This window comes from Macrotis lagotis, chromosome X, assembly GCF_037893015.1.
Source record: "Macrotis lagotis isolate mMagLag1 chromosome X, bilby.v1.9.chrom.fasta, whole genome shotgun sequence".
NCBI lineage: Eukaryota > Metazoa > Chordata > Mammalia > Peramelemorphia > Peramelidae > Macrotis > Macrotis lagotis.
Window position 1 is genome coordinate 242,009,912 of NC_133666.1, and position 26,345 is coordinate 242,036,256.

General features: G+C 33.8%; 1 protein-coding gene across 7 annotated transcripts in view; it reads left to right on the forward strand.

The window, feature by feature from the left end:
- FCHO2 (FCH and mu domain containing endocytic adaptor 2) overlaps positions 1-26,345 on the forward strand; it is a 147,130-nt gene that overhangs the window by 86,161 nt on the left and 34,624 nt on the right. For 6 of the 7 annotated variants that reach the window (XM_074208559.1, XM_074208563.1, XM_074208565.1 and 3 more), the window contains 7 exons: positions 5,228-5,272; positions 7,140-7,212; positions 9,947-9,971; positions 16,096-16,153; positions 18,653-18,828; positions 22,446-22,457; positions 23,556-23,580. In XM_074208559.1, the coding sequence (XP_074064660.1) occupies positions 5,228-5,272; positions 7,140-7,212; positions 9,947-9,971; positions 16,096-16,153; positions 18,653-18,828; positions 22,446-22,457; positions 23,556-23,580 (414 nt within the window). The remainder of the gene's footprint in view (positions 1-5,227; positions 5,273-7,139; positions 7,213-9,946; positions 9,972-16,095; positions 16,154-18,652; positions 18,829-22,445; positions 22,458-23,555; positions 23,581-26,345) is intronic. The other variant, XM_074208560.1, reaches the window with a different exon arrangement.

Consider the following 26,345-nt stretch of genomic DNA (forward strand, 5'->3'; position numbering starts at 1 on the left):
CACACAGCTAGGTAATTATTAAGTGTCTGAGACTGGATTTGAACCCAGGTACTCCTGACTCCAGGGCCTGTGCTTTATCTACTACGCCACCTAGCCGCCCCGATTTTGCCAAATTTTTAAATCACATAATCAAGATTTTCTACTTTCTTTTATGATATCCTTCATCTCTTATAAAAATTCCTCCCCTAGTAATAATTAAAGAAAGACAACCTCCATTAATTTGCTATTTACTTTTATGATGTGACTTTATGTTAAGTCTCCATTTGAAATGTTATTGTAGATGATATAGGATGCTAGTATAAACTTATTATTTTGCCAAACTACTTATCTGTGAAACTCTCTTCCTTTTCAGGATTGACTTTATAATGCCTATAACCTTTGGAAGTTGCCTTATAAATAAGACAGTTAATTGATTTTGTTACTTTTCTCCCCAGATATCAACAGCATTTAATATTTAATTAAAAAGTAAGCTATATCTTTTTTTTTTAGATTTTTTTTTTCAAGGCAATGGGTTTAAGTGGCTTGCCCAAGGCCATACGGCTAGGTAATTATTAAGTGTCTGAGGTCAGAATTGAACTCAGGTACTCCTGACTCCAAGGCTGCTGCTCTATTCACTGCACCACCTAGCCGCCCCGTAAGCTATCATATCTAGTGGATTTTTTTAATATATATAACGGCCAGTCTAGACACTTTTCTTCTCCAGTTTTAAGTTTTGCAAGTGTTTCTTTAACCCCTTCTCTCAGTCCAGTTTCTTCTGTCTTCTAAACCATCTTAGACTACTTTACAGGTATTACTCCTGTTTTTTTTTTAATTTAATTTAATTTTTTAATTCTCATTTTGTACAAATGTTTTTTTTACATTAATAAAATATTCTTGTTTAAGAGTAAACAAAATACCCCCCCCCCCCCACATGAATGTAGACTTGCTTGGGCGATAAAGTAACGGGGAGAGGAAAAAAAAATTAAAATTAAAAAAAATAGTAATAATTGTAAGTATAGCCAGGTAGTGCAATGGACAAAGCACCAGCTCTTGGAGCCACAAGCACCCGAGCCCACATCCAGCCCCGTAGACCCAACAATCAGCCAGCCATGTAACATGAAAGCCACCCAATCCCCACTGCCCTGCAAAAACCAAAAAGAGGAAAAAAAAAGACCCAAAATAAAATAAAATAGTAATAATAGTAGGGGTGGCTGGGTGGCAGACAGAGCATTAGCCCTTGAGCCAGGAGCACCCGGGTCCAAATCAGGCCTCAGAAACCCAAATATCACCCTGCTCTGTGGCCCCAGGCAGGCCACCCAGCCCCATTTGCCCTGCACCCTCCCCCAAATAATAATAATAAAAAGTGTGCTTCAGTCTTTGTTCCAACACCAACAACTCTGTCATGGGTGGATCACATTCTTTATGATAAGTCCATCACAAAAGTTACTTCCATATTTTTCCAATGTTGCCATTGCTGATCGCAACTCCCTCCTTTCTTATTTCTCCACTACCATGTACTATATTTTCTCTCTCCTTTCACTCTGACTCTGCTGTAGGGTCGCTGAGTGGCACAGCAGACAGATCCCTGGTCCTGGGGCCAAGAAGCCCTGAGCCCCTATACCACCCCTTAGACCCAGAATCCACCTGGCCCTATGGTCCTGGACAGGCCTTCCAATCCCAGCCCCTTGCAAGAAGTAAAAAAGAAAATGTGTTATATCTGACCACTCTCCCCCCATGGTCCATCCTCTCCTTCTTTATTCACATCCCCACCCCTTCCCCCTGCTCCCCCCTCCTTCTTACTCCAGATGTCTATACCCCATTGAGTATATATGCTGTTCCCTCTCCTAGCCACCTCTGATGACAGCAAAGGTTCCCTCATTCCCCCTTGCCTCCCCCCTTCCATATCATTGCAATAGCTCATTGTAATAAAGAACAATCTTATTATATGAAATATCTTGGCCTATTCCCCCTCTCCTTTTTCTTTCTCCCATTACATTTCCCTTTTTGTCTATTGACTCCATTTTTACACCATGTTTTATCTTCGAATTCAGCTTTCTCCTGTGCTTCAACTATAAAAGCTCCCTCTACCTGCTCTATTAACTGAGAAGGTTCATATGAGTATTATCAGTGTCATTTTTCTATGCAGGAATACATGCAGTTCATCATCATTAAGTCCCTCATATCTCCCCACCCCCTCCTATCTCTATGCTTGACCTGAGTCCTGTATCTAAAGATCAAACCTTCTGTTCAGCTCTGGCCATTCCAAAAGGAACATTTGAAATTCCCCTGGTTCATTGAAAGTCCATCTTCTTCCCTGGAAGAGGACATTCAGCTTTGCTGGGTAGTTAATTCTCGGTTGCATTCTAAGCTCTTTTGCCTTCCGGTATATTGTATTCCAAGCCCTACGAGCTTCCAATGTAGTTGCTGCTAAGTCCTGTGTGATCCTGACTGCAGCTCCACAATATTTGAACTGTGTCCTTCTGGCTGCTTGTAATATTTTCTCTTTGACTTGGTAGTTCTGGAACTTGGCTATAATATTCCTAGGGGTTGGTTTTTTGGGATTTCTTTCTTGGGGGGATCGGTGGATTCTCCCCATTTCTATTTTGCTCTCTGCTTCTAGAATATCAGGGCAATTTTCCTCTAGTAATTCTTTGAAAATGATGTCAAGGCTCTTTTCCTGATCATGACTTTCAGGTATTCCAATAATTTTTAAATTACCTTTCCTAAGTCTGTTTTCCATATCAGTTGTTTTTTCAATGAGATATTTCACATTTTCTTCTAATTTTTCATTTTTTTGGTTTTGAAGTATTGATTCCTGATTTCTGGTAAATTCATCAATCTCCCTGAATTCTATTCTTTGTCTGAAGGATTTGTTTTCCTCAGAGAGTTTTCTTATCTCTTTTTCCATCTGGCCAATTTTGCTTTTTAAGGCATTCTTCTCCTCAATAACTTTTTGAACTGTTTTATCCATTTGACCTATGCTGGTTTTTAGCATGCTATTTTCTTCAGCATTCTTTTTTGGATTTCCTTGCCTAAACTGCTGAATTCATTTTCATGTTTTTTCTGCATCTCCCTCATTTCTTTTCCCAGTTTTTCTTCCAACTCCCTCATTTGATTTTCAAAGTCTTTTTTGAGCTCTGTCATAGCCTGAACCCAATTTCTGTTTTTCTTGGAGTGTTTAGATGCAGGAGCTTGTGCTTCCTCATCTTCAGACTGAGTATTTTGATCCTTCTTGTGCTCATATGCAAAATATTTCTCAATGGTCTTCCTCTTGTTTCTCTGCTTGCTCATTTTCCCAGTCTGGGCCTGTTTTTGGGGTGCTTCCTGAGCTTTTGAGACACTCCTACAAGGGTCTCAGTGTGTGAGGCTCTGTCCTCCCTCCTGGTCTGTGAATGACCATATGCGCCCCCTCTGCCATGGGGCTGAGGTGGAGGGGACCTGCTGTTCTATGGGGGGGCCTAGATTGTGATCAGGATTTGAATGTGGTCAGAGCCCCAGAGTCCTGTTCCAGGAGCAGAGGACAGAGCTCTGCAGTCTCTCTTCACTCCCCTCCCTCAGCTCAATGGGCTCATGCCCTGGAGGCTCCTGCTTACTGTCTCCCCATGCTTCTGTTTCTGGATCTGGGCTGTGGAAAGACCAAGCTGCTTGCTGTGTGCCCTGAGGGCTGGGCTCCATGTGCTCCCTCTGGCAGAGGTCTCCAGCTGTTCCCCTACTTTGTGCCCAGTGCTCCCCGGGGTGCAGCCCAGGAGACTCCCCCGCTGCTGTGAGCAGTGCCCTGGGGCTGCCTCCGGGAGGCGGGCCACCTCTCCTGCGGGCTGCCCCTCTGACCCCAGGGAGCAGAGCCTTTCTGCTCTTTTCCAGGCTACCTTGAGTAGGAGAACTGCCTCACTGGATCTCTTTGTGGGTTCTGTCTCTTGAAAGTTTAGTTGGAGTCCTTAGTTTCAAGTTTTATCAGAGAGCGCCTAAGACTGGATCCCTTCTTGTTGTCATCTTGGCTCCGCCCCTATTACTCCTGTTTTTAAAAGTCCTTAATAACTTCTAATTTTTTTGTAAACTAAAAGTAGAAAGACTCTCTACAATCTGAGTCCAAAATTCCTCCCTTACCTTCTCTTTTGTTATTCCTTTATACAAATCACCTTCCTCTTTAGCCAGAATGACCTTCTTAACTGCAAAAAAACTATATGTTGAATTAATGTTAAGTGAGATGAGAGCCAGAAGAACATTATACACCTTAACAGCAGTATGGGGTGATGATCAACCTTGATGGACTTGCTCACTTCATCAGTGCAATTATCAGGGACAATTTTAGGAATCCAAGATGGAGATTACCATCTGTATCCAGAGAAAGAACTGTGGAGTTTAAATGAAGACCAAAGATTATTGTCTTCAATTTTTAAAACAGTTGTTTTATGTATTACATAATTTTGCTATCTCTAATGTTTTCTTTCTTCCTTATGGTTGTCTTTTTTCTCTGAACACATTCGATTTTGATCTGTGCGTATCATGGAAACATGTAAAGACTGTGTCAGATTGGTATCTGTCATGGGGAGAGAAAGGAGGGAGGGGGAAAAGTTTTAAAATTCAAAAACTTGCAAAAAATCTATAGGAATTACGATTGATGGTAATTGGAAAACAAGTAAACTATTTATATTAGTAAAAAAACAAAACAAAACTATACATCCTGCATTTTTTACTCTAAATTTTCTGTTTAACTAGTTTTTCCTATCTCTTATGTAATACTCTATTAAGGATCTAGCTAAAGTCCCTTTCTTCAGTCTACATGACCCAATGGTCTTCTCTGATATTCTGAAACACCTATAGTTAATTAAACATTACCATATTCTCTTGTGTTTTGTCTTTCTTGTAGTATATTTGTTGTTTCTCTCCAGGTATATTATAAGCTCTGTCAAGGTAGAGATCAGGTCTTCTAATACCTCTTTTAGCAAACAAACATGTATTAAGCAAATATCAGTGCAAAGTACAACATACTAGACTCTTGGAGAGATAAGAAATAAGACAGTGTCAGAGACCTTAAGCAGTTTAAAATCTGTTTGCCTTTCATAATAGTGTTTTATATGTAGAAAGTACTTAATAAGGCAGTGTTAGTATGATTTAATTTTTTAAAATATTAACTAATTAGCATTGTGGCATTTGGGGAAATATTAGAAAAGTTTTTTCAATAGCATTTTGATATACTGTGATATGATTATTTGAACTGTTGATAAATTTGTTCTTTTTTCTCTCCTAGGCCTTATTGAATTTGAAGAATGTGATGCTGCTAGCGTAGTTGAAGGTAAGTTAGAAGTGATGAATTATGTTTATAGCATTAAGATTTAACTGGTTAATGTAATCTAAATGTTAAGCAATCTGATAGTTTTGTTGTTGAAGAGATAAACATTAGGGCATCAAAAGGGTAATTGCAAACAACAATCCTAGCAAGGAGAGAGAGAGAGAGAGAGAGAGAGAGAGACAGAGAGCGAGAGACAGAGACACACACACACACACACACACACACACACACACACACGTGTGTGTGTGTGTGTGTGTGTGTGTGTGTGTGTGTGGAAAAAAAGAGCTTATTTCAACCTTCTATATAAACATGAAAATTAGTGGCACCTTATCTGTATTTTCTCATCAGTAGATCTTTGGGTTGCCAAAAGAAAGAATTAACTTGTCCAAATACACTGGGGAGTATACAACATATATCTGTATTTTGTTGAGGGTGCTTAACTTGGAGTCAAAGAAGGAATGGGCTCATCTCCTATCTCTTAGCATAATTGATCTTGTAGTCAGCCAAGTTTCTTACATATGTAAATTGGGGATAACAAAAGTTGTTTTGGGACTTAAAGCACTTTGCAAACCTTTTGTTGATATGTAAATGGAAGGAATTAATATTATTTCTAAATGTACACTATGTTTTCCTTCCAGTATAGCAAAAGTAATATTTTAGAATTACATATAAAATAACATAATTAAATTATCCTATAAAATACATACAAAATAAAATTTTTGAATTATATAATATACACAATTTACATATAAAATAACTAGTATGTAAATATATAATATAAAATAATTTAGTAATACAGAATATTGTTGTTTGAGGAAGCACTAAGTAACAGTTAGGCGATGTAGATTTGAGTCCAAATTTGTAGATCATAGAATGGGAAAATTGTCCAGCCTAATTCCCATTTGAATTTTAGATGCTTTCTGCAGTATTTCCAGTGAGATGTGATTGAGACTTTATTTAAAGATTTCCAGTGAGTATACTTTCCAAAGCAGCGCATTTCAGTTTTGGTTAGCTTCAATTGTTATCAAGTCATTTAAGCTCTTTCTTATTTGCAAAATGATAAACATTAATAGTTTTACTTATTTCTGAGGATTATAATGAAGAAAAACTGATAGATGAAAAGACTTTGAAAACCATAAAGTACTATACAAATGTGAGATCTCAATTTTTAAAATGTTATCTAGGTAACATATAAGTAACTAGATTTTCTTCTAAAAAACCATAAGTTCTCTATCCTAGATTAGGGTGTTATAATAGATCTTAAAGAACATACATTTTGATATGTAATAAAAAAGATGGACACACCCAATTGATTAAGAAAATGAGTGTTGATATTTCCTGCTGAGTTGCAGTTTATGACACTGATATTTTCCTTTCTGTGTTACAATGGTTACATACAACCAGGTGGTTAAAGCACAGTGTTCCAGCTATATGACAGGTTCGTTCTTCTGTCATGAGTGCCATATAATCTTGCTCTGTGCCATTGACCATTAACCCTAGATACACATTCTTCAAGTACTTTGAGTCTTAAGAGAAGGAGGCAGGCCAAGTGTATAAGATGGATCAGCACAAAGATTAGAGACAATTGCTGAGTACCCTTCCTATTGATTAGTGCTCAGTGTAGTCTCCCTAATATATGAAAGAAAGATTATTATGTAGTCATTGTGTGTACAGAGGATGATATGACCTTGTAATGGTCAAATCAGAGTGATTTTCTTAGAGATAGTCTTAGAAAAATCCTTCTCATCAAAATCAAAGGCTTTAAATATAAAATATGTGCCAAGATTCACAAGATAATCAAATAATGTCTGATAAAGCATTCAGTGAATAATTCTTCATTCTCCATTAATAATAAACATTCATTTTAAAGGGATAAAACCAAGAAAAAGAAAGACTTTCGCTTTGCCAGGAATAATTAAGAAGGAAAAGGATGCAGAGTCAGTGTAAGTATATTAAATATAATTTCTTCTTCTATATTTTTAATAGATTCTGCTCCTCTCAAATTAGGCCACGTGTCCTTTTCTTTTTTTTTGCATGGTAGAGGGGTTAAGTGACTTGCCCAAGGTTACACAACTAGGTAATTGTTAAGTGTCTGAGGCTACATTTGAACTCGGGTCCTCCTGACTTCCAGGCCAGTGCACTATCTACTGCATGTCCTTTTTTCTTTCCTAATAATACTTGGTGTGATAGAAGTAGCATTATAACATTAGAGTATCCCCCAGCTCATGGAAGTGATGAAAAGTACTCCCTGCTAAACAGAATGTGAGAGTTTCACTGGTGCTTCCAAACCCCAAATGCCATAGAAATTAGCTTTCTCCTGAATTTGCTGCTTGACCTAGGAGAATCCCCCACTCCTCTTTTCCTGGTTCCAGGGGTTGGAACTAATATTATCATTAAGTACCTGAGGCTGGATTTGAGCTCAGGTCCTCCTGCCTTCAGGGCTGGTGCTCTATCCATTGTGCTACCTAGCTGACTAATATATTTTCTTATAGTAAAGAGATTATTTGGAGGAAGATTGATTATAATATTATTACATCTGTGACTTAAGAAGGCTTTTGTGGACAGGCCTGGAAACACAGTGGTCATTCAGAAACCAGTTTTGTACACTTATTTGCCATCTATTGTGTAAGCACTGGGAAACAAAGAGAAGCAGTTCCTGCCCTTGGGAAACTCACATTCTGAAGGAGGAGACTACATATAAATAAGATCTTTACATATAAGATATATACTGTATAAAAATGTGAAGGGTTTTAAATGTCAAACATAGGAGTTTATATTTGATCCTGAAGGTAATAGAGATTCACTGGAACTCATTTTAAGGGGCAGTAGGAAGAAGGGTTGGGAAGGGCAGAAAAGCGAAGGCACATAGACAGTCTCACTTTTGAGGAACCTGTATAAGAGATGTTGTGAAAGTATGTATGAACTCCAAGATTTGGCATATACAGATTGTATATCTGTAGAGAATAAAAACTTAAAGTAAGATATGGAGATTGGGAACCCAAATTATTGATGGGATTGTATTGTCCTAAACAATACTAAGTGCTTTCAAAAATGACTGGGAAGAAGAATATGGGAAAGCTGAAGAGTTTTCTTTTGGACATGTTAAGATTGAGCTGAACCCGTGGGAGCTGATGAAGTCATCAAGTGAAATAGTATAAAGGTAAAAAAAGAAGAGCGTCTAGGATCTAACCTTGAGAGACAGTCTTCATGGAATGGTCAGTGTTGAATGACATACTTTGTTCCAGAAACTGGGGATACAAAGAAAGGCAAAAAATAGTCCCTACTTCAAGGAGCTCACAGTCTAAAGGGGAGACAGCCTACAGATATATTACAAACATGACCATCACAGGCTAAGTAGGGGAGGTTCTGAGAGGAAAAGCACTATGGAAGACTAGCATGTCTTCTTTGTGAAGGTAGAATTTTAGCTAAATGTTGAAGGAAGCCATTGAAACTGGGAGTGGAAATTGCGGACAGCCAAGAGAAAAATGGAGAGATGGAGTCTAGTTTGAGGAAAAAGCAAGGAGACCAGTGTCACTAGATCAAATAATCCATGAAGGGAAGTAAGGTATAAGAAGACTGGAAAAGGAAGGAAGAAGGCAGGTTATGAAGGACTTTACATGCCAAATAGAAGACAACAACCACTAGAATCTTAATTGCGTGATAAATAAGAAATAAATGAAGTTCAAAGGATGAGAAAGTTACTGAGTGATAGTGTTAAGAGTGGGGGTAGCATTGAGAAGTAAATAGAATGTTCAGTGCCCCAACCCCTTTTTACCAGTGACAGGCAAATGGAAGTAAGTGAAAGTACCACCAATGTTGGTTATTATTGAAATAATATGATTATATGTCTACACATATTCTCTATAATCCTTGGCAAAGAGCATGTATGGAAGCTACTGCATTTGAAATACAAGAGCCAGAGGAAAGCATGACTCAGCCATCTCATCTTTGTAGATTTCCTAGTTCTTGTTCTGTATTTACTTTTTTTGTGTATTCCATAGGAGAAGGCAAACTCTTTAAAGACAGAAACACTTTTTAGGTTGTTTTTGTATACTTGGTGCCTAAAATAATATCTTGCACTAAAAGTTGCTTATAAAAAGCTTATTGAATAAATTTTATTCCATAGTCTATTCAGTATGTAAAATTATTATGTGTGTAAATGACATATTTGGGGAAATCTAATAATTACACTAAGACTGTTTCTTAATAGTATGTTCTAAGAACATATTCATAGAAGAAAAATAATTTTTAATAATTTTTAATAGTTTTGTTTAATAGTTTTATTTTGGTCACTCAGAGCAAATTTTCTTTATAGGTTACTAATAGATTTATGGCTTAAATGAAAATTTATATAAAATACTTTTCAAATTAAAAGTCTTGCATGAATACTGTTTAACTTATTTAGTCTTATTTGACTATTAGAAAATAATTAACTGATTAAATTCTATCTGAATTAGTATTTTCTGAAGATTCAGAAATGTTAAGAAATATGAGTTTAGTGTTTTAAAAGTTTTGGTATGTCAAGTGCTTCAAATAATTGAGTTGAATAAAAAAATTACATTTAAAGTACTTTAAAAAAGAAGTTGAAACAATTATTCTGTTTATTCTGAAATATGAAATGTAATTTTGCTATATGAAAATGCCTATGAAGATTTTTTTCTTTTTCTTTTAAAATAGGGAATGTCCAGATGCAGATTCAGTTGTAAGTAGATATTTTCATATTACAGATGTTGTAAATTAACTGTTTCATGAGAAAAGACAAAATTACTGTTATGTTAATTTTAATATTAGTTGAATGTCATATATAATAATTTTGTGGTAGTTATTTTGATTAGCCTGAGAGTCCCTTTTGCTAATTTTCATTAAATAATAAGTATGTTGAGATGTTACTTATTTTGAACATTGTTTTTTTTTTTCTTGAAAAATATGAGAGGGGTGGAGTCCCTGAGTTCAAATCCAGCCTCAGACACTTAATAATTACCTCTCTGTGTGGCCTTGGGCAAGCCACTTAACCCCATTTGCCTTGCAAAAACCTAAAGAAAAGAAAAAGAAAACATGAGAGATTCCCCAATCTGCTTATGTAATAGTTATGTTTATTTTATTCAGTTCTCTTTTCAGGTCATACCTTTTTATTTTTACTATAAATCTATTTCAGTTTATAGAGATTATAATAAAAAAAGCATGATCAGTACTTTTCTGATTTAATAGCAGCTGAAGGTGGTTTTTTTTAAACCTCTTCATATAATTCAAGCAGCTCAAATGAATCTCCTCATGTCTACCACGAGAGAATATGTTTACTGAAAACTGTAAGTAATCAGACACATTTTTAAATCACCTTAGATATTGGTGATGCTGATAAGCATATGGGCTCTCGCTTAATTTTTTCTTCTTGCCAAAACTTGCTGCTTATAGTTTATGCTTTTAGGCTAAAAACAATTGTCCTTCTAGTGTTTTTAGCAAATTTAATATTATTGTTTAAAAATAAAGTTCTTAGCAGACTTTTATTTAACTTTGTTTTTGTTCATATTTAATTTTTTCATATTGTTGAAAAAACAGCAAAAGATTATTTGGGTGATAAATTCAAGGGCAGGTGAGGAATGCTGACATCTTTAATGGAAAAAATAGTTTGTGAGTTAAAAATCTCTGCATGGAATTATAATTATATCCAATTCCCCTGGTTTAATAATTAAGGAAATATTTATCTAAATGTAGTTGACATTTCTTTTTTAATAGTCTGAATTTTTAGTAAACAACTATTATTTGTATGGACCAATATAACTCAGTTCAGACTTTGTATTGTTTATAATTCAGCAACTGTTGTTCATAGTGACTTAATTTTTTGTGGAAAAGCTTAGCAATTTCTAGAAAAATAATGAAGTGAAGTGTTTCTGTGTGTGTGTGTGTGTGAGAGAGAGAGAGAAAGAGAGAGAGAGAGAGAGAGAGAGAGAGAGAGAGCTGTTTTTTCTATCTTATTTTGGGGGCATATTTTTATTATGTTGGTTATGCTTCTGGAATGCTACTCTTTAAATTGAATTTCACATTCCATTTTGATAAACTCTGATAGGTCAATTTTTGTGCTAACCATCTACCCAATAATAAATTATCTGGTTTCTTAACAATGTTCTACTTGCATCTCTTCCCATCCTCTCCCTTTCTCTCCCTCCCCTCTTCCCCTCCCTCTCCCCCCATCATACAACCTTAGCGGACAGAATCCATTAGTTAACTAATTAATAGCTGATTTAGAAATAGATTTTGTGGATAGTAGAAATAGATTTTGTTTGTGGATAGTAGACAGACAGAAGGGACAAGGTTTATTATTTCACTGGTGGAGAGAAAATATCGGCCTCAGTGTTTATTCAGATACCATCAACTCTTTCTTTGGGATGGATAGCATTCTTTACCATAAGTCCATTAGAGAAATTGCATCAATATTTTTTCCCCACAGTTGCTATTACTAACTGTATTTCACTCCATCCTATTCCTCCCCACCCCTATGTACTCTCTTCTCTATCTTCTTTCACTTTATCCTTCCTCAAAACTGCATTATATCTGACTACCCTTTCCCACAATCTTCTCTCACCTATTACCCCTTCCCCTTTCCCCCTTTCTCCAGTCCCCTTCCTCTCTTATTTTTCTCTAGGGTAAGATAGATTTCTCTACCCTATTAAGTGTGCATTCCCTCTCAGAGTCACTTATGATGAGAGTAAAAACTCACTCACTCCCCTTCACTTTGCCCCTCTATTACAAAAGCTTTTTCTTGACTCTTTGTTGTGAAATAACAGGCCATTCTACCTCTCTTTTTCCTTTCTCCTTAGTACATTCTTTTCTCATCCATTAATTGTTAAGCTATTTCATTCTTTATTCTGGAAATGTTGTCTGTTTACATTTAAAAGAATATAGAAAGTAAATACCATTAATTTATAAAAAAAATCTTTCCAGGCTTTTTTAAAGTATCCTTACTCTTTATTTCTTATACTTCATAACTTCTTTTTTATTAGTTTTTTGAATTTTACAATTTCTTACCCAATCTCGTTTCACTTGCCCCACCCCTTACAGAAGGCAGTCTGATAGTCTTTACATTGTTCCCATGCTATACACTGATCTAAGTTGAATGTGTTGAGAGAGAAATCATATCCTTTAAGAAAAAATAAAATATAAGAGATAGCAAAATTACATAAGATACTTTTTTAAAAAAGATTTTATTTATTTTGAGTTTTACAATTTTTCCCCTAATCTTACTTCCCTCCCCCAACCCCCACACAACTCAATCTGTCAGTCTTTACATTGTTTCCATGTTATACATTGATCAAATTGAGTGTGATGAGAGAGAAATTATATCCTTAAGGAAAAGAAACATAAAGTATAAGAGATAACAAGATCAGACAATAAAATATCAGTGGTTTTTTCCTAAGTTAAAGGAAATAGTCCTTGGACTTTGTTCAAACTCCACGGCTCTTTATCTGGATACAGATGGTATTCTCCATTGCAGACAGTCCCAAATTGTACCTGATTGTTGCACTGATGAAATGAGTGAGTCCATCAAGGTTGATCATCATGTTGCTGTTAGGGTGTACAATGTTTTTCTGGTTCTGCTCATTTCACTCAGCATCAGTTCATGCAAATACCTCCAGTCTTCCCTGAATTCCCATCCCTCCTGGTTTCTAAAAGAATATTAGTGTTCCATGACATACATATACTTTTTTTTTTTAAATTAAAAGTACTAGTGTTTGGTCTTTGAACTCCACATTTCTTTCTCTGGATACAGATGGTATTTTTCATCATGGATACCCCAAAATTGTGCCTGATTGTTGCACTGATGGAATGAACAAGTCCATTAAGGTTGACATCACCCCCATGTTGCTGTTAGGGTGTACTGGTTCTGCTCATTTCGCTCAGCATCAGTTCATGCAAATGCTTCCAGGCTTCCCTGAATTCCCATCCCTCCTGGTTTCTAATAGAATAATAATGTTCTATGACATACATATACCACAGTTTGTTAAGCCATTCCCCAATTGAAGGAAATTCACTTAATTTCCAATTCTTTGCCACCATAGACAGGGCTGCTATGAATATTTTTGTACAAATGGTGTTTTTACCCTTTTTCATGATCTCTTCAGGGTAATAGATCCAGTAGTAGTAATGCTGGAGCAAAGAGTATGCAGATTTTTTTGTTGTCCTTTGGGCATAATTCCAAATTTCTCTCCAGAAAGTTTGGATGAGTTCACAGCTTCACCAAGAATATATTCATGTCCCAGATTTCCCACATCCCTTCCAACATTGATCGTTGTCCTTTCTGGTCATATTGGCCAGTCTAAGAGGTGTGGGGTGATACCTCAGAGGTAATTTAATTTGCATTTCTCTACTAAGTAGTGATTTGGAGCAATTTTTCATATGACTACGGATTGCTTTGATTTCCCCATCTGTAAATTATCTTTGCATATCCTTTGACCATTTTTCAATTGGGGAAAGACTTGTTCTTTTAAAAACTTGATCCAGTTCTCTGAATATTTTAGAAATGAGTCCTTTGTCAGAAATACTAGTTGTAAAAATTGTTTCCTAATTTACTACATTTCTTTTGATCTTGTTACAGTGATTTTGTCTGTGCAAAAGCTTTTTAATTTAATGTAATCAGAATTGTCTAGTTTGTTTTTAATGATGTTCTCCATCTCTTCCTTGGTCATAAGCTGCTTCCCTTTCCATAGATCTGACAGGTAAACTATTCCTTGATCTCCTAGTTTGCTTATAATTTCTTTTATGTCTAAGTCCTGTATCCATTTTGATAAGGTACCTTTTTTTAAAAAAACAAATTAAAGGTAATAGTCTTTGGTTTTGTTCAAACTCCATAATTCCCTCTTTGGATACAGATGGTGTTATCCATCGCAAATACCCCAAAATTGTCCTGATTGTTGCACTGATGAAATGAGCAAATCCATCAAGACTGATCATCAACTCTGTGTTGCTTTTAAGGTGTACAGTGTTCTTCTGGTTCTGCTCATCTCACTCAGCATCAGTTCATGCAAATCCCTCCAGCCTTCTCTGAATTCCCATCCCTCCTCGTTTCTAAAAGAACATTAGTGTTCCATCACATACATCTACCACAATTTATTCAGCCATTCTCCAATTGATGGACATTCACTCAATTTCCAATTCTTTGCCACCACAAACAGAACTGCTGTGAATATTGTTGTTCATGTGGGGTTTTTACCCTTTTTCTTGATCTCTTCAGGGTATAGACTCAGTAGTGGTATTGCTGGATCAAAGGGTATGCACATTTTTATTGCCCTTTGGGCATAATTCCAGATTGCACTCCAGAAACTCCATAACTTTCATCAGCCATTCCCCTATTGATAGACATCCCTTCAATTTCCAGTTCTTTGCCTCTAAAAAGATCTGCTAAATTTTTGTGCATGTGTATCTTTTCCCCTTTTTTATGCTCTTTTTATGATACAGATCTAGTGGAGGTATTGCTGGATCAGTTGCTGCACAGTTTTATTTCCCTTTGAGTATTCTTCAAAATGTTCTTCAAAATGACTGGATCAATTCACAACTCCAACAAGAGTATATTAAGACATTCATATCAGATAAAGATATATAAATCTCATGCTGAATACTCTGTTGTGCACAGTTTTACCTGTAATTTGTCACAGACATGCAGAACTTTGTTTCTGTCTGTATTAACATCTCCAGCCATTCAGTATCAATTTCATGCAGTTCTTCAGTTTTTTCTGCTGTACCATATTTACTATCTTGAACTTTATAGTCATCTGCTAGCAAGAGAGAACTGTGTTCAAATTTTGACTCTGATAATTAATGAGATATAGGACCTTGAATCAGTTACTTAATCTCCCTTACCCTCAGTTTCCTTATCTATAATGCTTGTATTGTTTACCTCATAGGACTATTTTGAGGCTCAAACGAGATAAACAATGTGAAGTGATATATAAAGATTAGCTTTTGTTGTTGTTGTAGTATTAGCAGTAATAGTAGTACAGGTAGTAAAGCCACCCCTCACATAGGCAATCATCTAAGACTAAATTACAGTGAAGGCAATGACCTGCTTTGGTTGATGGAATTTTCTCACCTGAGAGTTCTTATACCATTGAAATCTCAGGTCCAGTTCTTTTTGGTTTTTGCAAGGTAATGGGGTCAAATGACTTGTCCAAGATCACACAGCTAGGTAATTAAGTAACTGAAGCTGGATTTGGACTCAGATCCTCCTGACTCCAGGATTGGTGCTCTATCTATTGCACTCTATCTAAGGTCCAGTTTTTGTCTCTAAACCAGCATGCGGTTATAAACAAAACATTGTCATATTGATTGCTTTTCTTATATCTATTTTGTAAATACTATTGGCAGAAACCATATTTGATATTTACATTCCAATTTCCCCAGCATTGTGATTGTGGATATTCTTATTCTTTAATAAATTGATTTTGTGATTTTTTGAGAGACTGTAAAATCTACTTTCAAAGCAGATTCCAATAGAAAAATAATACATCAAGTACTGAGCATAAATCTTTGTCTGCAATCAAATTTGACATTGAAAAGTAATATATTTCATTCTTGTCTTGTCATTCATTAGCTTTTCCCTGAAATAATGGTAACATATCTGTCATTTTCATGCCTTATTAATCTAATCTGTTAGACTTCTGAAGCATGTATTATAATTTTAAAATAATAAATTTCTTGAGAGTGATAATTTATACATATTTAATCTGATCCTAGAATTTGATCAATGGCTGATCATATATAATATTTTAAAACTAAATTCCTGAATACATTTAAATTATAGTTGTTTTTGCAATAAATTCTTATTTTTCTTTCAGAACATTCCTGATGTGGATGATGAAGGCTATAGTATTAAACCAGAACCAAATCAGAATGATATCCTTTCATTTATATAGGTGTCATAAAAAGATAAGTAAATCTTAGTTGTTTCAGTGGTTGTCATTGATCTAGTCATTACTTAGAATATAGTTTTTTAAGTATCTCCTGTTTTAAGTGTGCATCTTTTATATTATTTTTAGTAAATACTCCGTGTTATGGTCTTAAAAAGAAGCACCTTGGTATTGTATGTAGAATATGGGCCTCAAGAATCAGAAAGATCTGCATTCAAATTCCACCTCTAACAAATACTGATTTCCTGGGCCTGGTATCTAATCTCTCACAGTGCCCCAGGCAATTCTGAAAGTCTCTAAATTGCTGAATTGGTGTTGATTTCTACCCTATTCCAGTGAAATTACTTGTCTGGTTCTCTTTCATTGTCATGTTTCTCCCTTCCTCTTAACCCTTTCTCATTTATAAAAAATCTGTAAAGAGAATAAAGATTTTGTGTTTTCTGTATTTGAGTTTTTATTATATTAATCAGTTATTATAAAAGATCTGGTTAAGAATCTCCAAGGTTCTCATTCAGGATTTTTCATAATTTGTCATAGTAGGCAAATGAATTTTTAATTATCTAATATTCAATAATTCATTTATCTTTATCACTTCATGAAATCTTGTTTTTTAGGAGAGGGTTCATTTGAAGTCCTTGAAATGTTCTAAAAATATTTTGGTAACTATTCTGATTGCTTTCCTTTGTATTCCTTTGTGTTTTATCTTACATACTTAAAAGCATTTTCACAAAAGGCTACCAGATGGGTTCATGGCACACAAAAGATTAAAAATCTCTACTTTAAACACCTTTGCTTTGTTAAGACTGTACTTTATAATCAGTTTGCTGATGAAAAGGCCTGCTCAACTTTACTTTCCCTTACTTTCCCTGAAGGTGCCTGCTTAGTTTTCATTGGATAGGCATGCTATTTCCCTTTGTCAGTGATGCGTTTTGCTTCTTTCATTTCTTTTTGATTGTGATGTGTTGCCTGTTAGAGTTACTCTTTGATACTAAAACTTTGGAGTGTTTCTGTATTTCTCGGTGAATTAAATTTAAGGTTCCTTGTCCCTTTGGTCTACATTTTGCCATGTTTTCTTTTATGATTCCTTGTTTTTTAGAGAGACTTAACAATCTAACTTTGTTGTTTTGAATTATTGAGATCTTAAGACTTCCGATTGTACAGCATGTTTGGGGGAGGGTATGGGAGGGGGTTGCCCCCTGCCATCTTGGCAATTTTACTTCATCTTTCTGCTCATAATTTCCTCTGAGAAACCATTTCTTAATTATGATTTTCCATTGAATTTCCCAAATGGTTAGATCTTTTTTTATCTTTTTCTTTTGTGTTGTTATATTCATTTCTATAGATAGCAGATCTTTCTTTAATCCTCTTAATGAGTTTTTTTTAAACAACTCAGAAGATTTTTTTAAGGACTTGTTCTTCATTGTATCTGTGTTTTTTCCTTTTCAGAAGTTGAGGGGTTGAGGGGAGAAAGTAGTTGGTTGTTTTTATTGATTGTAAATAGAATTTAAGCTCCTTGGGGGTCAAATAATCCAAATTTTGCTTTTTGAAGATTCCGAGTGCCTAGTACAAAGTGCTTGTCATTAAAAAAAAAAAAGATAATGTTTCCAGGGCTAGGATTTCACTGGTTTAAGGAACTTCCCTTTTGGAAAGTATGATGTTGATGGACGACAGTTCTGCAATGTATTGTCTTAGAGAGTTGACTGGGACAGTAAGAGATTAAGTAATTTGCCTAGAGCCAGCCAGTACAGAGTGCCAAACAGCCTTTCTCCTGATACATAGTATGTATTTAATAAAAAAAATCTTAATAAATTGAATTAGAATTTTTTTGTTTATTCATTTATTCATATTCTTTATTAGATCTTCTTTCAGAAAAAGTTTTCTCTCCTTTTCTTTTGGTTGTGACTCTTGACTTTCTTTTAGATGTGATGATGAAAAAGGAATTAGACTTAGTTATGACCAATCACTTTATCTCCAAAATCCTCATATTTATTTCTTAGCTCTTTATTCCTTATTTGACAGATTTTTATTAATAAAGTTGTGTTTTCATTTTATTGAGGCTTATTTCAGAGATAATAATGATGTTAGAAATAGTTTTTTCATTTTTTTCAAAAATACATTTTTATAAATGAATGTTGTCTTTACAATACAATAATTCTAGGGGGGAAAACAAAACAAACCTGCCCCATCTTCTGACTGAAATCTCCTCTGTCAAGTCAGGTCAAAATTAAGTTACCTACTTGGGGTCAAATAATGTAAAAACACCAGATATAGTGACCACAATTGTCAGACTATATAAAGTTCAGTATTTTTTTCTTCATTTTTGTTTTTAGGCAGTCTTGGGGTCTGTCCTTCAAACCTTTCTTCTTGTTAGAACTTGTCATCACGAACCTAAAATATTATCACCAAGTTCTACTAATTTCTCTGTGTAAAAAGTACTTTTTCATTGAGAATGTTTTAAAAATACTTTTCCTCAACTGGCCCAAACATACCAAAGAGAACCATTTCTACTCATCCAGTGATTCTGACTCTGAAGATGAAGAACCAAAGAAGTACCGCATAGAAATTAAGCCTATGCATCCCAACAATTCTCATCATACGATGGCTTCTTTGGATGAATTGAAATTATCCATTGGAAACATAAGTCTTTCACCAGCAGTATCAGTAAGTAATATGAGATGATTTATTCTACTGTTGTGTCTAACACCAAATATAAATATGAATATGAATGACATTTAATGTTTGATGTTAGGGATGACAAAATAAGGGAAACTAATGAGTTTTTTTCAGTTTTTGAAAAATGTTTTGTTATTAATACCTGAATCCACAGTAAATAGTTTCATTAATAACAGCATTATTAACATAATTACATCATTCCAGCATTATTAACATAGAATATTGCACTCATCTTTGTTTAATATTTTAGAGTTAGCAAAGCATCTACTCACAACTCTTGTATAATATGTTAATATAATTAATATTATTTCCATGTGGAAATACTTAGTAGTTAATTGATTTGCTTATGATCACATGGCTGGTTAGCAGGTGGAATAGATGATTCTTATATCCACTTCTTTCAGGTGTACTTCAGTATAGAAGATGGGGATTTTTGTTTAGCTTTTTAATTAATAGGAAGTTTTTTCTTTCATCCCTATCTATGATTTCATTGGTCTGGGAATAACAAATATGGAAACTATTGATTGGCTACTCATCTGTAATAAGTTAAAATAGAGTTAGCATTCATATGAATCCAAAGCATTTATAATCAGAAAATCAAAATTACAATTTTCTCTATAAAACACAACCTAATTTGTTTAAAAAAAAAGACCAAGATGCAACTAGAAAATTATGGTTGTCCCTTTCAGTGGAGCCATTTTATTAGTATAATTAAATGTTTTTTTAATATGTCAATTATAAATAAGTGGATTCTGAGGGGTTATGGTCAATTCGGTATTAAATAGTCTTAGATGAAATCTGTTAGATATGAACTGGGGAGCAAATGCAAGATGCATTTTTGAAGCATAATTCGTTACATTTTAGTGATTGTTACTGGTTTTGGATGTTATTTTGCACTCGGGTGTTCTTTATGTCACTGATTTTAAAATCATGTGCCAATGTCTTTTCTTGCTATGGCTCTCTAAGAGCAATAGATTTAAACACTTGTCTGTCTGGACATATGGAAAATAGGGTTTTTTTTAATTGAGTAGATTCTGAGGTTTTAAATGTTCAATTTTCACATTACTTAAATAACAAAAGACTATAATTAGATAATTCTGTGCTTTAGAATATTCACACAAAGATCATTGGGTTCTTTGAAGCTAGAAGGAAACTTGGATGCTCTTTAGTTCAACTCTCAGAATAAAAGAAACTGCAGCCCAAAAAGGTAAAGTGACTTGTTCCAGGTCACACAGATAAATTTTATGTTAGAGCAGGAATTTGAACCATAGAACCCTGATGATGGTCCAAATTCAGCACTTTTCTGTAATTCTCTAAGATGATATTTAATTTGTCAGATTTTATATGATGGGAATGTGGGGAAATACTTTGTTGATCATAGTTGATTTTCAGACTTTAGAGATTGTTTTTGTGTTTGAATAATGGAAATAATTAAGTTATTTATGAAATTTGCTATTTCCTCATATTCAATCTAAAAAATTCTTGAAAACCATTAAAAAAGTACTAATACTATTTGACATCATTTTATTCCACTTATGATATGAATAATAGCTGATTACATCAACTCATTTTTTAAAAAAACTATCACTTTTTTTCCTCTCTAATTGATGCTTTGGCTTTCATGGGAATTGCTGGATGACAATTCCTATGTATGAAATGTGTGTGGTGGTGGAGTGTGAACCAGACTGTCTTTCGAAAGGACCTCATTGCGAGTCTTGCACTTATCTTTGTTTAATATTTTAGAGTTAATTAAACATCACCTCGCAATTCCATGTTAATATAATTAATATTATTTCTGTGTGGAAATACTTATACTTCTGATCACATGGCTGATTAGCAGGTGGAACAGCTGATTCTTAAATCTACTTCTTTCAGGTGTTCTTCAGTATAGAGGATAGGGATTTTGCTTAGCTTTTTAATTAATAGGAAGTTTTTTTCTTTCATCCTTATTTGTGATTTCATTGATGTGGGAATTGCTAATATGGAAACTATTGATGTAGATTGGCTACTCATCTGTAATTTATGCTTTTAGAGAGTGGCATTGGGTATTGAAAGGTTTTGACTTACTCGTGATCATATAGCTAGAATATGTCAGTGGTAGAACTGACCATGAGGCCAGCCCTGTATCCACTGTACCATATTGCCTTTCATTAGGAATTATACATATATACATATATTAAGAATGTGTGTATAGGTATGTCTAACTCCATATATGTACATATATATATATACACACACACAAACACATGTATACATATAGATGAAAAGACAGCACTTTCTTTTCTTTTTTGTTTAATTGAAATTTTATTTTATTTTTCCAGTTTTCCATGCTCTGATAGTTTTTCAGCATTATTCCATTTGCAAATTTATGAGTTAGACATTTTTCTATAACCCCCTCCCCCATGTTGGTGAATAGTCTAGTAAAAGTTGTACAGGTACTTTTGTGTTTAATATAGTTACGTAGTCATTCTGAAACACTACTTTGAATCAGTCAACGAGGATTTATTAACTAGATACTAGGTGCCAGACAATCACTATGCTAGTTTCTATAGATACAAGTTCAAAGAATGATAGAATCTCATTCTAATGAGGGAGACATTAAATACCTATATAAATGTATGCAGCATAAATATAAAGTGAATTTAGTCAAATGCAAAGTAGCTTAGAAAAGAGGACATGATCATAAAGAATTGATTGATACCATGTTATATTACTTAATTCCATATTTTGAATACTCTTATCTTTATATAAAATGAATGCTATTTTTACTTTCAATACTCTGCTGAGTATTAGCTTGACATAATTTCTGGTTTCAGTATATAATTTCTTCTCTGAAAATTTATTAAGATCTGTTTAACAGGAACTGTTAGACATAGATCATTCTACTTTAAGATACCATATTGCATTTCTTTTATTAGACTTTAATTTTCCATTACTATGATAGGTAATTTTTGGTCTAAACTTAATTATTTGATTTCAGATTATGGGTGTTCTTAGTAAAGACTCGGTAGAAGTAGAAGCAATGGAATATAAGTTACAGAAAAATATGTTTAGACTTTGGTATTTTCCTAAAATTCCATAACAATCAGAGCTATCCAGTGGCATAGTGGGGCATCCTAATAGATTACTCTACCATGCAGTCTTCAAGCAAAGGTTGAACATGAGGATTGATATAAAGGGGATTCTTGGTCTGTTACATGTTGAACTAAAAACAGCCTCTGAGGTCTTGTAATACTTTCTAGACTTTTTACTAGCAAATTACCAAAGTCATACATAGTTTAAGCAAAAATTTAAAGAATGTTTTAAGACTGATCAGAAATGAATAGAATGGAGAGAGGTCAGGAAGTTGGGCTTAGAGTCTGTAAAATCTGGTTTCAGTTCCTGCTTCTGACATTTAGAATTATGTCAGTTTAACCTTTGGGTTAACTAACCTCAGGCATCCTTAACTTATGAAGTCATTGAGAGATGATCCCTGTATTCAAGAAATATTAGAAACTCTCCATATCCGTGTAAACAAAAATATCAACAGAAAAATATTGTCCTTAAAATTTTAAACCTAACATGCATCTCTTTCTTTTTTTGTTTTTCCTTCGATGTGATATTAGAGGCACAGTCCAGTAAGTACAATTTCTTAAACCTAAGCTATTGATAATAATCAGTAAATGTTATTTTATGTCAGGTAGATGTTTTCTTAAGTAAATACTTTTCACATCTAATTTATCTAGAGTGCTCTCTAGGTGCTAATGGAGATACAAAATTATAGAGAATGTTTGATTTTTGTATTCTTGCACTTTGTAGTCTAGTTTCTGAGAAGGTGGTGTTGGCTTGTAAAAGAAAGGAATTTGAACTTTCCTCAATAGACATCAGGAAAGGAAATGGCCATGTTGAGTGGATGAGTAGTATGGCCTTATTGATGTGTGAGAAAGAGATGTCTAAACATTAATGTGAGCGATGATTTTGAAGGGAAGACAGAGAGAGCACAGTTAAAAGGAAGTCTAGAAGGAGGCTCCCAGACTTCTCAGTGGGTGATAATGAGAATTTCATTGGCAATAGAACTAGAGAGGAGAGTACAGATCAAAAAATATAGCAGAAGTACCATCAGTAAGAATAGATAGAAAAAAGTAGCATGGCATTGTTGGTAGAAAGATGGTCTTTTAAATTAGAAAGTCCCAGGTTCAGCCCCACTTCTGACACATACCTACTGGTCTACCCTGAGGAAACTCAGTTTATCTTTCTGAAATATTTAAGTTACATAAGAGTAGCTAATATTCATTACTCCAAGGTGTTAATTCACTAGAGAATCTCTAAAAGAAATCACAAGTCTGAACCAAAAAAAGAAGATTAAAAAGAGCCTTATTGAATTTGAAAAGGAAGAAAGGAAAGAATCAAAGGGTTTCAGTGAATCATATAGAAAAATATACTGTAGTAGTATCTGACAAATTATTTTTGTTAATCAACTTAATATTCTTCTGGAATTAAGGTTTGTTTATTTAGGCCTGGTTACAGTCTCATTAATAACATATGATCCTGAATTTGTTTTGCATTCACTTAGTTAAAGGAGCTCTATTGTTTGTAAAAGTGCCTGATAGTTTAGTATCTTGTAATGCAATTAAATAATTTGGCTCTGAGTATCAATATAATATTTTTGGTTTTTTTCATACATAATTGAATGAAACAGTTTTATGGTTCTCATTAGTTTTGCTTTTCTGTTTCAGGTACAAATGAACAGGAATTCATCTAGTAAGTGTAAAATTTTAATTGAAGGATATTTTGTCTGATACTATATTTTATCATGCAAATTAATTGCTTCAATCCTGTGCAGAAGTAGCAATAAAAGGACTTACTTCATCTGATTTGGGGGCAGAACAGAGGGCTTTTCTCATTTCTTATAAGCTATCAGAATTTTAAACTTCAGCTGAGCCAATAAGGACAAAGAAAAGTTTTTAAATAGCAAACGAGTAAAAATAAAATTTTTATAGATTGCTAATTAACTATAAAATAGAAAACTATAAAATTTTAATTTCCACAGTTTGGGCCTAAATTTTCCTGTGTAGTCAACATTGTTATCTTATGAAGTTAAAATGATACACTTCATATATTTTTTAAAAATTCATCATTAAGTGCTTGCTATTTTGCAAAGTACTGTGCATTTATAGGAAATAATTTAGTTAAAATGTTTTCCTGAAATCATATTTCCATTTTGTGAGAAAGAACTTTAAAAAAGTGCTCCATAACACTTATATAGGAAAGATGTACTGTTCAACTAGGTGAAAAGACTTTAATAAATGTCAGAAGAATTTTAGATATTAGAATAATCTTATTAATAGCAGAATTATGAACTTGTGCCATTGGCAAAAAAAAGAAAGGGTTCAAAACACAAAGAGAAAAAGATATGATTATCTATGGCTGCAAATGTATGCAATCATTGTAATTTATTTGATTCTTTCTACTTGGACCCCAAACTTCACAAAATAAAAAAGAGATAGTTATTTTGTACTTAGTTTAAAGAAATAAATACAGATAGGGGAACATTTATTAAAACGATGAGATTGACATATCCTTCCTCTTAGGTTATTGTTAAAAATGAAAATTCACACATTTTTAATTAGAAAAATAACTGACACTATCCTAGATTTAGTTTTTAATTTGTTTTATTTTTTTATTATTTTTAGCACTGACTTTCTGTTTTTAAAGACAACATTTTATTGCTGCATCACATAAATTTCTAAATGCATATTTTTTGCTCCAAATCCTGTGAGCCTTCTACTTTAATAAAGATTTTAAAGGAAAAAAGGAAGAAGTCAGATGGTACAGCAAGCACATTTAATCTCTCTAACAGTATATGAAATATCCCATAGCTGGATCATTTTAATGGATTTTATAATATCTTAATTCTTATATCTCATTTTTGTTAAATATTGGCATGATTATGCTATCAGTTATCCTCTTTGTTCATTTGTGGCCAACTGATAAGACTGTTTTTGAGTTATATGTAATTAACAATTCTGTAAATATTCCCATGTTGTGTAAAGAATCCACACACCTATGACATTAAAAGATTATACACAAAAAAATGTCAACACATGTCCACGATTTATCTGAAGGTTTTTTATGACTGAAATCCCTGAACTGATTTCCTACCCCCCCCCCCCCCCAATCATTTGAAATCTTATTTCATTGATTTCTTAAAACATAGATGAGGGAGGAATCACATTTTTAAGTTTGCATTACATTTTTAAGTTTATTCCAAAAATATTAAGGAATTATGAATACTGATATATTTAAGAAAAATATACATGATAGTTTTGGGACCCTTTGATTATTGTGTGTGTGTGTGTTTATGTGTGTGTGTTTATGAAAATCATTGCCAAATGAATTCCTTTAGTTAAAAATAGATTTTTGGGAGATGAATTATTTTCACAATATCTAACAAGATTATTATAAAGCATTGCTAGATAGAACTTATAACAATTAAGACTATCAGGTGAGCTTTACATAAATTCTCTTTTCTTCATAATATATTTTTGAGGGTTTTTTAAAAAATAGTTTTGAAAAGAGTTTGTTGATTAGGAATATATTAATAGTCATTATAAGGAATACTCTCTTCTTGTTGAATATTTGAAAGGATGATACTGCCATCTTTGTCTCTATTTTTGTAGAGTAGTCACAATAGGACCAAACATTTCTTTATAATGAATGCTTTTATTAATACCTTTCATTCTTTTTTATTTCCCCTTCATGTCCCAATATAATCCCTTTACATCTCCTGCCCAGCAAAGAGGAGAAAAAAGTTCAGTTAAACCAAACTTTTCTTTCCAAATTTTTCTTACAGGAAGACAATATAGTAGTAAAGACTTGGGGTTTTGTCATGATTGTTTTTTTGTTACTTTTAGATTTTTATTTCATTGTAATTTCTACCTTCCTACTTTCTACTCCATCACTAAACCCTTCCTTATAACTGTAAGAACAGTTAATCAAAATTAGTCAAGACAGCAACTATCCCACCCCTCCTATATTGAGGGAAGAGAAGTTGTAGCACATCTGTGGTTCCCTGGGATTGAAACTAGTCATTGCCAATTATTATTTTCATTTACATTTGGTACCAGATATTTCCCCACATCATAAAAATTTATTTGAAAAATCATATAAATTTTCTCCCAAGTCTTTTAAAGAAATCCCTAATATAATGTATTGGAGAGTGGGGGCAGGGAGAAAAGAAGGAATAAACATTTTAAAATCTGTTAGCCTATATTTACGTTGGTAATTTTTCTGAATTCCATGTGTTCATAGTTTATTTATGGTATGCTAATGTTCTACTGTATTCATGGTACCATAGTTTGTTCAGCCATTCTTCAGTCAGTTGGTGCTCACTGTTTTCAAGGGTATTGCTTTCTGAAATTAAAAAGTATTAATTGTCCTCATTCCAATATACATACAAGACTTTCTGAGTTTTACCTCTTTAAAAAAGATGTTCAGAATGGAATTAATGATGGTGGTAAGGATAT